The 14139-nt window shown below is 32.9% G+C and overlaps 1 protein-coding gene across 1 annotated transcript; it reads left to right on the forward strand.

Moving 5' to 3' along the window:
- The first annotated feature begins 1347 nt into the window (after positions 1-1347).
- Positions 1348-4768, forward strand: LOC114276129 (autophagy-related protein 8C-like). Its single transcript, XM_082884829.1, has 6 exons — positions 1348-1488; positions 1605-1660; positions 3584-3639; positions 3736-3788; positions 4251-4369; positions 4487-4768. Exons 2-6 carry the CDS (start codon positions 1624-1626, stop codon positions 4579-4581), a joined length of 360 nt encoding a protein of 119 aa, XP_082740955.1. The 5' UTR covers positions 1348-1488; positions 1605-1623; the 3' UTR covers positions 4582-4768.
- The last annotated feature ends 9371 nt before the right edge of the window (positions 4769-14139 follow it).

The raw sequence follows: 14139 nt of genomic DNA on the forward strand, positions 1-14139 counted from the left end.
ATAAGAAACCCACCTAAAATCATTTTCACAAACTTAAAAACGCACGTTGAATTCTTATTCATCCAGAATGATTTTGTGCTACCAAGTACACGATATTATTCACTACGCGACATTAAACATGAACCCAATTAATAACGTTAAAAATAATGCTTGAATTCCACCTTAATTAATGTTCAAACTTAACAAAAAAATAAGATTTTACAAAAATCATTTTCCAACATTTATGTCATTTGCAATGAATGAGGCTCTACTGAGGCCAGCATTTAGAGATCTTGCAATTTTGATTAGAGGAAAGAGTAAGACCTACCACTTTATATTTGGAATTAGTGACAGAAGGAGGTATGTGATTTTGGTGATTGGTGCGTGACATAGCCACATGATTAAGCACCAAATAACTTCCATATGATTTATGTAGAAATGCACATACTTCAATGTATAAAAATGATTTAACTCCAGTGCCAAATGATCCATAGTAGTTCACCCATTTGATGGTGCAATTTATGCTAATCAACAGTTGAGATGTCAGTGCAACAATATTGCAAGCGACAACAAATAATTTTTGCACTCAACGAGATTTGAAAAATGGAATAAGGTTCTATGCTAATGAAAACATTCACTTTGTTTGGTTTCTATTTTTTAAAAGTAGTTTTCAAAAAATTTTACATTTTTATTTTTCATATTTTTTTATTTTTACTAAATTTTTTTAATATTTTATGCAAATTTCTTACTTTTTAGACACACCTAACATAAATACACTTATAAAGTAAAAAAATTATAAAAAAAATCTTTTAAAAATTCATTAAATACCAAAAATACAAAAAATACAAGAATTTAGTACATTTTTTGTATTTTTATGTATTTCTTAATTTTTTAAAATATTTTTTCACAATTTTTTTACTTTTTAGACACATCTAAGTAAGGTGCACCTAAAAAAGTAAAAAAAAATGTTTAAAATTTTAAAAATATTCACTAAAAACAAAAAAATACGAAAATCAAAAAACTCAATTTTTAAAAAATTTAATTCAAAAAACTCAAACCAAACACAGTGATTTATTTCGTTATTAGAAATAAATAATACATCAGCACCTCACTGAAGTTGTTTGGAAACTAAATGTTTTTATACGTTTTTTTTCATAAAAATAAAAAAATACTGAAAAGCTAATTCCCAAACGATTGTTGAGGCCAGTTCAAGTAAAATTAGCCCTGATTGTTGAGGCCTCTTGGGCCTGAGTAAAGAAGGGCTTTTACAATCTTTTGAACAAACAAACAAACCGACAAAGCCCTATTCTCTGGCCCACACAGTGACGAAACGTCGACGTATTAATTACTTGCTTGCAAATTCTCCTTGCCCTGATCAAACTTTGCCTTGGCAAAACTAGATTCCGTACGCGATAAAATCAATTTCATATACGTATTTTCGATTGCTTGCTTTATTTATTGTACCTAAAGTTCTGTTTCTCTTTTCTCAATCGTTCGATTTTTGGTTTGGTAAATCTTCTCTTTCTCGCTATTCCCATCATCGATCAGTATTTTCTTTCCTCGCAAAAAAAAAACCCCTAATTTTGTTTTGAGATTTTTTTTTAACTTTGTTTTGGGTATCACAGTAGGCATTCACTGATCGCCATGGCCAAGAGCTCCTTCAAGTTGGAACACCCCCTCGGTCCTCTCTCTCTCTCTCTCTCTCTCTCTCTCTAGATTTTGTGCTTGTGATCTGATTTTGTTGAACCCTAGCTCTTGCAATTTGAGATTTTCGGTTGATCTATAGAATATCTATCCTGATTTCTTATTATATTTGAATTGAATGAAATTTCTTGTTGAATCTTTGCAATTATTTATGGTCTTGATTTTTTTTTTTTTTTTTTTTTTTGTGGATTGGGTTTCTAGTTGCCTAATTTAAGTTGATTGAGTGATTTCACGATATGGGTTTCTAATGATTTGGGTTTTGTGTGTGTTGTGTGTGTGTGCGTGGATTGGGTTTCTAGCTACCTAATTTAAGTTGATTGAGTGATTTCACGATATGGGTTTCTAGTGATTTGGGTTATGTGTGTGGTGTGTGTGTGTGTGGATTGGGTTTCTAGTTACCTAATTTAAGTTGATTGAGTGATTTCAAGGTATGGGTTTCTAGTGATTTTGTTTTTGGTTTTTTGGTGCGTGTTTTTGTGTCTGAACCCTAGTGGATTATGGGTGAATGCTGTAGAACCTCTCAAACTTCTATGAAGCGAAGAAAGTTTGTTCTTTCTGGCTTTTCTTGTGTCGTGGAAAGCATTTTATGTTTAGTGAGTCTGATGTTTGTTTTTACTTAACTTTTTTGTGTTTTATGGGCCATTGATCCACATTTTGTTGGGTATTTTTTGTACCTGGCTTGTCTTTGATCCAAAATCGGTTGTGTTATTGTTTGAATGCAATCTAGTTCACTTACTTGGGAAAAAATATTCTTCTACTTGTGATGTCATTTCTGCAAATTGTCTTCACTTATGGACTGCCTATCAGTCACTTCAATGAACATATAATGTTAGACTACCCTTTGCAATTCATGTAGGCTGTGCAAGCAACATGAAATTAATACTTTTGAGAACATTTGAAGTGGAACTTTGCTTAGATTAAGGGTAAAATTGAATTTTCTTTGAGGATATAGAACAGTTTCTGTGAGGCTTGATTGTTTTTTGTTGTTAATTATTATTTGTACTCCTATTTGTGGTAATTACCTCTTCTTGCTGCATGTAGTAAAACGTGTTTTTCATTAGTGGATTGGCAGTTTGACACTTCAAAGATTTTGAATTATGAATATTATGAATATTTCATGAATTTGAATTTTCATTTGCTTTCTCTGTAAATATGTAAGGAATTTGTGGACTGATTTAGTAAGTAATACAAGTAGAAATAAAGGTAAAATTCTCTTTCTTATTCATCTTTTATTAATTGCATGACATTGTATTCATGTCAATGTTTGAGTCAAATATTGTTTGCATCTTTTGTTGAAGAAGATTTGTAAAAGTTTTCTTAGCCATGTGTTGGTATGAATATGATCAACACTAGTGAGAATATAGTTACAGCATAAGGAGCCTTGGCAAAAGGGACTAAAGGTAAGTGCCATCTATGTTACAAAAGCAACAAATGGAGAGCAATGACCACAAAAGGAAGTCCCCATTTCCCCCACCTCTTTTCTCTATGTATCTGTCTCTCTCATAATGTAATAGAGCTGTGGAAAATTCATGATCACTTGTGAACATTTGATGAGAGTATTTTTATATATGTTTGTTTAAAGGGCAAAAATATTTGAAGTCTTTTTTTTCCCCCAAAGGGCCTAATTGGTATCGTTTTTATTCTTCGAGTGTTTGGAAACAAAAAAATAGTAGATTTCGAAAACAATTAGGAAAACAGTCTCCTGAAATTGGAAAACAACTTGGTGTTGTTTCCTAAAGAGTGGGTTGTTATCAGAAAGCAGTTGTTGGAAACAATTTGCCAAACAAATTGTGTGTTTCAGGAAAATGAAGACAAAAAATGAAAAATATACCAGTGATGCCCTTATGTGTCTTTATTGTATTTATTGTTTGTTTGAAATTTGCCTTATTCTACTTTTCAGAAAGGAGACTGGCAGAAGCTGCTCGTATCAGGGAGAAGTATCCAGATAGAATTCCAGTATAAAAATTGCCTTTGTTTTCCTGGAAGTTTGTCTTTCTGTAGGATGTTACGCATATCTTCGCTGAATTTTTTTATTTATTTTTTCATGCATAGGTTATCGTGGAGAAAGCTGAAAGGAGTGACATCCCTGACATTGACAAGAAGAAGTTAGTATAGTACTGCAATAATCGTCCTCCATATGCTTAATTTGAATATTACGAAGATTGCTCATTATACACTTTTTTTATGAATTACTTTCTCCTCTGCTGAATTATTTCCTGATCTGCAAGACTGCAAGATATGTGATTGTCTCACCTTGCAAGAAACATTTGAAATCATTTAAGGTAATAGAAGACAATATGTAAAGGATAAATGCAATGCAAAAAAAAGCCTCTGGCTTCCACCAATGTTAGAAGGAGATTGGAGTCCGCAGGCTGTTTTTGGAAAGTTAAAAACATATTTGTTGGAGTCTGAAACTTTATTATTATTATTTATCTTATTTTTTTCACATTTTGATGTGAGTATTGTCACACCTATGGATAGATGCATTATGGATTGGCTAACATACTATTCGAATTATTATTATTATCCGTTGCCTACAATATTCTAATACCATAATAATGTTGCAGATATCTGGTTCCTGCTGATTTGACTGTCGGGCAGTTTGTCTATGTTGTCCGGAAGAGGATAAAGCTTAGTGCTGAGAAGGCCATCTTTATCTTTGTGAAGAACATTTTGCCACCCACTGGTGAGAAATTGTTTTCGGTTATGTTTGCCTTTACACCATCATAGGCTTCTGAATTTAATGATTTGCTTGTTGGTATTCATGTACTCATGTTCCTTTTCTGTATTCTTGTTGCAACAGCTGCCATGATGTCTGCAATTTATGAGGAAAACAAAGATGAGGATGGTTTCCTTTACATGACATACAGTGGCGAGAACACATTTGGATCATTCTGAGTGCATTAGTAAAGCTGATATTATGTAAATAAGAAACATGCTGAAATATGTAAATTCTTAGTTGTCTATCTATCTGGTGCTACGGTTATCCTTAGTTTTATCTTGCTCTTGTCAGACTGTTCCCATACCTAATTTGGATATTTGAGCACTCATGCTTTGAAGTAGTAAATATTTATATTTTTGCTTAGATGGGCTTGAATTGAGGTCAAAAAACTTTAGAGTAATGTTAGATATTTCAAAAGATTTATCAAAATTTTTGCTAAATATCTCTTTTTGGTTCTCTAGCATTTTTCAGAACTTTATGTGAGGTTGGAGACTTCTTATATTGATTAGGGTGTGCAAACCACCCATGGATCCGCCTGGACCAGCCCGACCCGTGCATGTCACGGACGGTTTTGCAGGACCATTCGGTCAGCAACGGATAGATTTCATGAAAAAATGTTGATTTATGGTCGGGATGTTGGATTTAATTAAAAAATATCGGTTAAATCCAATCCGGTCTATATATATATATAGTAAATAAATATTATTTTAGTTATTCAGCTCTTTAAGTTTCCTTGGTAAGCTAAATGAGTTAAAAGTTCCTTGATAACTTGTCATTTCCAAGTTAGAATTGTATGACAACTCACCTAATACCCTTACCAATAAATTCTTCACACTTTTGAAGTCTGAGATGAGATATATGAGTCTGGATCCTCTCCAGTTATCTTTTTCAGTCCTCTCTTTAGTTAACGGCCAAGATTTGGCCACATCATCCCTAACAAAATCTATGGCTCAAATTAGTTTTAAAAAATAAAAATTCAAAGAACATTTGTTGCTTGGACTCTCTTTCTTTTCCTTTCACATTCATGTCAGATTCACACATTAAATTAAATTCACCATTTCACAACATTCTACCAATACATCTTTTGCAATTCGTCTATTATTTCAATAGTAGAGTTGAATGTTGAATAGCAGAATAACAAACCAAATCATAGAGAGGGGGTTACAACCTCTCACTGTCAAACCCATTTGGGTCTTGAATTTTTCCAAACCCTTCGGCAACCCTCACGCACCACCACAACCACCAGAACCTGCTGGACTCCTTTACACCACCCCACTTCTACCAACTTTGGCCGATCGAACACCACCTTCTCTCATTCTTCTTCTAGATCTGAAATTTTCAGATATTTTTTCAGAGTAAAACCCATGTACAAATCAATAACTCTCCAAAAACAATATAAAGAAAGAAACGAAAAAATCAAAGAAAAGAAAAAAATTGAAGCAACTAGAACTAGAGTGTTGAATTTGGATGATTTATGTGGCTTGAATTTTAGAGAGAGAAAGTGGGTTTGCTTCAAATTTTGGCTTGAATTTTATTTTTTGTTTATTTTCCATTTTTTTAGCATGAATCATCAGATTTTGATGATTTTAACATTTATGGCTTGATGATTTGTTGGGTGTTCTTTCAAATCTCTAAAACATTGGTGGTAAATTTGGAAGAACACTTGGGTGTGTTCCACCAATTTCTTGATGATTTATATTGGTGGTAAAATTTTTCAATACCTCGTTGTTGAAAGAAAATTTTTCAATACATCATCAATGTTTGGTGGTAAATTTGCAGAGATTTGGAACAATCCAGGATTTGATGATTTTTGTCCACCGTTGGAAAGAGAGAAGAGAAGAGAAGAGGAGAGAGAGAGAGAGAGCAAGCAAGCTTCTTTGAAATTCATTTTTTTTTTTTAACTAATTTGAGCCGTAGATTTTGTTAGGGGTGACGTGGCCAAATCCTGGCTGTTGACCGGAGAGAGGGCTGGAGAAGATCCAGACTCGAGATATATACCACCTCAAATAAATTTGAGAGATATATAATACTCCATATATGTTTTCCAAAGTCATATCTATTTTCCCAAGAAAAATATATTCCTTAAGAAAAATATATTCCTCTATTTTTTTCTCTCTCACAGAGATTTGACAACTTCATTTACTTTTGTGACTCTCTCTATTTCCTCAATCCTTTTGACTTCACAAACCTTTCATCTCCATCTCTCTCTCTCTCTCTCTCTCTGTTACACTTTCTCTCTCTTCCTTTGATAGACGAACTCATCACCTCTCAGCCTCTCCTTCATTTCTGCTTCTCTTTATTTTTCTTTCCATTTCTATTCTAGTGGTGATGGTGGTGGCCAGGACAGATGAGGTCAATTAACAATGGTGTTGGTGTTGGTGGCAATGAGCGATGGCACTGTGATGAGTGAAGGTGGTTGCCACAGCGATAAGTGAAGGCGGTCTCCCCCTTTCACTTCCTCCCCATTTTCTTTGCTTTACTCTCTCTTTCATAGATCTATAATCTGTAAGTGTATAAACATAAACTCAATTTGTTGTTTTGAACGCTTAAATCCATTTTTTTCACAAATTCCTATCAGATTTTTGAAATTGACCGAATCAACCGCCAAACCGTGACTTTTGAGTTAGTCGATTTCGAACTGTAGTTCGATTGATGATGAGTAGTTGGTTTTCTAACTTGAATGCGTCGGTTCGGCTGACGATTTAAAGGTAAAATCGAGCCGAACCGACCCGTGTACCCCCTAATTGATTGTGTTCTAATAGGCTACTTATTAAATTGTTTCCATTGAATGTGTCTCTTGGGTAGTGCATATATACAAATACTAGCAACATTGTGCAAGTTAAATAAACAAAAATAAAATAAAATGTTTAACATTTAAGGGGATTTGGTGATAGACCCCTCATAGTCTAATTTATTTTTCAAAAGGACAAGAATTATATGGATCTTTTCAAAACCCCTAGTATTTTAAAACTTATTTTTTTTTACTATAATACCCTCATATATATGTATGTGTGTGTGTATCAACTCGTAATCACTCTCTCTGATCTCAATCTCTCTTCTCTCTGTCTCACACTTATCACTATTCTCTTCATCTGTGCCATCGCTGCTATCTATTGGCACCATCGCCGCTCACCATAGAACTCTTTCTCTACCGTCTTCATCACCACTATCATTTGTTGCATTCACAACTTCAGATCTGAGATCATTCACAATTGTTGTCATTGGAAAATGACAATTTGCAACGGTTTGCAAACCTCAAATATGAGATCTTTCTCTCTCTCTCTCTCTCTCTCTCTCTCTCTTCTTCTTCTTCTTCTACTTCTCTTGATCATCTATTTTTGAACTCTATCTTTCTATCTCTTTTTCTTCTTCTCATGATGCTCTATTCTTTCAACAATAAAATTTTACTGTGGTTCATGACAAACTCTTCTGTAAAGCCATCATCGCAGCTTGTTTCAAAATAAAATTTTACTTTGAATTATAATAAACTTTACTTTGATTCAGAGTTACTGTCATTAAGCAGATTAATATGTTATTAACCAGAGTAAAAATTTTATTGTTACGAAAACAGAGTACATATTAAATGAACGAATCAAAGTCAAATTTAACTTTTAGATCTATGAACAAACAAAAAAAAAACTCTTAATTTTTCATTATAATATATCGATTTCTCATTTTTCGGTCAAATCTAAGGGTTTTTTTTTTTTTTTTTTTAAATCTCTAATATGAAGTTATTAATCTCAAATATGAGTTCATAGGTATTAAATCTGAGATGGTGGTGGTTTAACGGTAAAAATGGTCGTTGCCGGCTAACGGTGAGGATGGGCGATGCTAATAGAGGATGAAAATGATAGAGACGATGAATAACCATACAGTTGGTGAAGAGAGAGAGAGAGAGAGAGAAATGAAAGAAAGAGATGGTATAATGGTGTAGCTCAACTTTTTCACACCCCCTTTCGGAAGTTCAAAATAAACCCTACAGTTCGGACTTTCGCGATTCTGAATCTAATTTCACAAGTGTAATGTGAAATTGATGAATACCAAAGAGTCCAAATCCAGCAAATCTTTTGAAAAATCGATTTTGAATCAAATTCCCAAAAATGGACTGTTTTGCCAGATACAAAGTTGCCACCTAAATATTTTTGAGAAATTTAAGAAACCCATGACTCGTGCCAAAGACTACGTGTCCGTCATCACCAAGATTGTCTCGGCTCGGGAACTTAGGTACGAGAGGGGAAGGTCATGAATACATTTGAGCACCCTCGCTCACCCGATCAAAGATCGGCCTCTACTAATCATGATATGACTTTTATTAATAGTATATACTCTTGTTTCGGTTTATTAAGCTAGTATTACTATGTGATGCGCACACACAAGTATAGACTAAGTTGCAAGAATTGGAGCATTTCGAGTCATGTTTGTTTTGAAAATTGTTTCGAAATATGTACCACTTGAAAAAGTGATCGTATATAAACATTACTCAAATTATTCCAATTCAAGCAATAAGCCTTCATCCACAGGCATACAAACAGTTTGGCATTTAAGCAATTAGCCTCATGGTACGCATGCGAAACATGGCAACATTAACACTCATGCAATTATGCTAAAACGAGTAAAGGCCCACCTAGTACTCCAAGTCAAAAAGAGAAATTAGTTAGAAAAATGTATGATTCTAACTATGCAATTATGACTAATGCAACACATGCGATATGCAACTAAACAGGCTCGGCTACTAATATGGCATATGAAACAATTAAATAGTATGCGGTCTAAGCACGTATTCAAAGAAGTATTGAAACTAACAATGCAGTTAGAATGATGAATCAAGCCTCGGTGCATGCAATACAAATAGATGCAAACATGAGTTATGCTAATCAAAACATGATGTCCCTAAACTAACCATCATAAGCAAATAAATAAAAGGGAGAAAGACGTGTGGTTGGAAGACATACACATTATTACATTGCGCTCTCATGAAGGATAGTTCGAATAAACTAACTAATTAAAACTAAACTAATTAAGCTAATTATTACAAAACCAATGAAATTAGCTGAACTACTTAACTAATTATTACAAATAAATATGAATTAACTAACTATTCTAGTTAACTAACTAATTATAAAACGAAATTGAATAAGTAATTAACTAACTAATTAATTACAATACTTTATACATTTAACTAGCTACAACTAATTAATCACAACAAGATTAATTTACAACTATGATAATTATAACACTAATGAAATAATTAATTACATTTGACAAAATTTGTAAGCGAAGATGGATGAAGGTTGTATGCACAGCGCTTGAGAGCTACTCTGTCTGTCCAAGCCAACTCTGTTTCACCTTCAGCCACTGCCTCTATTTTCTTGCAAAATTACACTGCTGGCCACACACTGAGGGCCGACTATGCATCATTGATGGCCGGCCAGACTTACAGATGGCCGGCCATGCATCAATTTGGTGCAAAACTCTATTGTTGTGTTTTGAGGTGAACTAGTGCAGACAAAGTGTCCTCAAGCTCTGTTTGTCCTTTTTTTCCTTCTCTGTCATGGGAAAACCTGGAGAGAAGGTTGAAATTGGTTCCAAAGCCATCAATGAGCAAATTGATTGCTTGATGGTCTTGGATTCAATTTTGGACAAAAATCAATGAAATGCAAAGAATGAGACCACCCCTCCCGCTTGTCATGGTATGAACTCAAAGAAGGAGGTTGCAATGCTTCAAGAATCATCAAAATGCCATGAATTAACATGTGATGACTCTTGACACAAGGAACTTGGCATAACGTCCGGCCAAGTTGGAGCAATTTTAAGCCATTTTCTTTATATGGATTGATCCAAGTTTTAAGCCAATTTTATGAAGTCTTACCATTCTTTAGTCCATTTGTCCATGGTGGTGTTATAGTCCTCTAAACAAGAAGTAATGTCAAACAAGAGGTTCTTCTAAGGCATGAGAGAGAGAGAAACCACACCGTTGGCAATGAATCTCCGAAAAGATTAAGCCATTAAGTAAGAGTCTCTCTTACATGTCTTGAACAACCTCAATCGGTTGAAATCATTCTCAAGAATAAAAGAGATGGATGGTGGATTGATTGTTAAAATTAGACTTTTAAACATGGAAATAAGTAAAGAAATGCTTAGAACAACATGCAACAAGTTATGTATGCCAACTTATGAGACAATAGCTAAACTAAGCAAAGCATGAACCAATTTAAAAGGCTTGGACAGACCTAAAACAGTCCTTAACGCATGAAAAACAGATGCTAAAAATGCATGAAAAAAAGCCTAAAAAGCCTAACAACAAAAAGATGAAACAAGGCTAGGAAGCAAGAACAAGGAGGGATGGCTAACCCCTTCACTTTTGAAACCTTAAAACATGATTTTTAGCGTTTCTAAAACTTTGAAATTTAGTGTAGATATCAAAGAAAAATAGTGGAAAATGAAGGGTTTAAGCTATAAGTAAAGGTGTAGAAAGAACAGGCTCTTTCTACCCTTTTAGTAGCCCTCCAAATCCAATCTTAAACACTTCAAATAGACTCAAAACAACACAAAACAATAAGAATTATGTAGCAAATGAAAGAAATAAAGACAAGAGAAAAGATAACAAACTTATACCTCTCAAGGGGTAAGCTTTTTGTTTGTGATCCAAACTTAATCTCAACTCACTCTCAAGCTTAAATTATGCTTCTCCAAGATCAACCAAGGCTCTAAGGTGGTGAGACAAGGTTGTATATGGTGTATGGAGATAACACACGGAAGCTAGGTTAGTTCAAAAGTTGCTTGCAGTGGAAGAAAGAGGAGGGAGGAGCCCTCAAGGTGTATATAGGCTTTCTAAATTTTGTTTAACCCTCAAAAAAATAACACAGCTTTTTTTTATAGAATTTGAGCTCAAAAGGTGATAAATATCTTCAAAAATTGGCAGCTGGCGGACTCCCGCCTAGAACAGTATTCTTCATCACCAAAGGCCGGCTGGTTATTCATAGCCACGGCCGGGCTTTGATGCCCTCCCTTATTTTTTTGGTTCAAACTCAACTCAGGGTGGAAAACGGTCCAAAAATGAAACTCACAGGCCCAAACAAGGTAAATATTGAAGATTTGATATTATTTCGGAAACTTGACTGAATCTGAATCGCTGTGAACTCAAAGCACACAATTCAACTTTTATCATCGAGTGTATCGAACCAAGTGCCTAAGTCTTGCGGGCGGTCAAAAATGGGATGTCTACAAATGGTCAAATAAAATATTCAAATAACAAATTTTGTCCTTTATACAGAATTTTATAATTATAAGAGAGTTTTGAAAGTATTAAATTTTTTTCTATCCTTTTAACAAGAAAAGGAAGACGAGAGAGGTTTATGACCAAATTTCCCTAACATTTATTGGTTGTAATCTCAAGTGGAAAGAGTCTTCCTTACATGATCTTAAGTGTAAGTCTTGCCTCATCCTCCTATCTATCTATTTTTTGTTTTTTTATAATTGTTATAGATAATTGAACACTTGGCATAAGGAAAGACAAAAGACACCAATCTAGGTGCTTACATATATAAGAGTAATGTTAGAGATCCTAAAAATTCTATCAAAGATTTTATCAAATGTCTCATATGGATGTGAAACCTATACAATGTGAGTCTCATGTGAGTCCCACACTCATGTGAGATATTTGGATTCTATCTTGTATAACTTTGTAACTAGGGATTACTTTGAAGAAGGCTTTTCTTTCTAATAAGGTCATATGTCAAGAAATTTTGTAACTAGAGATTACTTTGACGAAGGAATTGCTTCTTTTTCTAATAAGGTCATAGGTTAAGAAATTTAAAAGGATGTTGCACATTTTGTATAAAAGTGAATGTAATAGAGAATATATAATATTTTTAAGTTGGGTAATGTTTTGGTACAAGTTATGTCATTTGTAAGTTTTGAAGTCCAAAAAAAAATGAATTATAACTAAATAATTTTTGAATCATAACTAAAATAATATCATAATTAACATCACAATGTATCATAATTAATAATATAATAAGTCATAATCAAAAACTCAAAAGTCGGTAAGTCATAATCAAAGACTTAAATATTGTAACTGAAAGTGTATGTTAATATATGTCTTAAGAGTACATATTCACAAGACTCATAAAAATGATGTGTTTTTTTAATTTTTTTTGAATTTATTTTCTTCTATTATATAGTTGGGGACTTAGACCATTCAACTTCCAACCAACTAGATAGGTGTAACTGTGTGGTGTCGAAATAAAGACTAATCGAAGCCATTTTTGAATTTTTAAATGGAAAATACTAATTAATATATATATATATATATATATATAATATAAAGATACGTAAATGTACAAGAATATATAAAATATGTTATTAAAATTTTTATTTTTTAATATTATTTAATTAATGCTTAACTAAATAACACTTTTTAAAATTCAATAATGTCCTGTAAGAAAAAGATCCGACCCCCTCTAGGGTCACCCCCATGACCCCTACTAGCCTCTGATTAGTCAATTTTTTTTTGTTTTTTTTTTGTTTTTTTCAATCACCAACCCCCGTGTGTGTGTGGGGTGGTGGGGGTGGAGGCTTGAGGGGGTCTCAATCACAGCCCATGTTCTATATTCTCATACCTTTTTGATGTAATTAGATGAGTTGTCATTTGTTTGTGAAGTGGATTGGTTTTTGAACTTTTTAATTTTTTAACTATTTTATTCTGAGACTAAAAAGTCTCGTTTGGAAAGATTTTTTTTTACTTTTTTGATTTTTTGTGAGAAAAAGAATGTAATGATTATGGATTAGATGTAATGTTTTGTCTTATTGAATTAAAAAATTTATTTTATCTTTTGATAACTAAAATAACTTCAAACTCAACTCAATTTAACTCTTCTTTCCAAACGAAGCCTATATAATTTTCTTTAAAGAGCAAAACAAGTATTGCTTTCCAGAGACATGTCAAAAACAACACTAAGAGCATCTCCAACCCATCCTTCATATCTTCAAATATGAAGGATGGTCTCCTCCAACCCACCCTTCAAATTCATCTCCATTTGGGAGGAGAACAAATTCATCCTTCATATTTGAAGGGAGGATGAAAAAATGAAGGATGCCTCCAAAACACTATTCATTTTGTATTTCTTATTATATTACAAATAACTTTTAATTTGTAAATTTAATTTTTATAAAATTGACATCATTAAAAAGTATAAAATCATTCCTTTAAAATGAGTATAATATTAAATATATTTTACAAAAATTTTAAAATTAAATATTTATTAATGAATAAAAATTACTTTTTGAATAGAGTTTGAAGGAAGGAAATGAAGGTTTGTGGTTGGAGTTTGAATGAATAGTGACCTCCTCTATATTTACTTTTTAAATAAAAAATATTATTTTCATAGTATTGCATTGGAGATGCTCTAATAATCTTGATATTGACATGAATGATGCAGGCCAACTCTCTGAAACTCATATAAATTATAATAAAAGCTTGGTCCTCTTTGGCCTACTAAAATAAATTATTTAGGTGTGGTCAGTTATGGAAATTACTTCTATAACTTCTCATATAAACAGCTCCCCTTTCAATTCGCAAAAAGAAACCAAAAACATGAAAAAAGAAAAAACGAAAAAACGAAAAAAAAGAAAAGAATGGGTTATTAATTAGCTAGTCTAACTAACATGAAAGTAAATAAAATTATTATTTTAATGACAAATGTGATCTAACTATATATCTACAATAGTCTGAC

Source organism: Camellia sinensis, chromosome 8 (assembly GCF_055761805.1).
Source record: "Camellia sinensis isolate YWXY chromosome 8, ASM5576180v1, whole genome shotgun sequence".
Taxonomy (NCBI): Eukaryota; Viridiplantae; Streptophyta; class Magnoliopsida; order Ericales; family Theaceae; genus Camellia; species Camellia sinensis.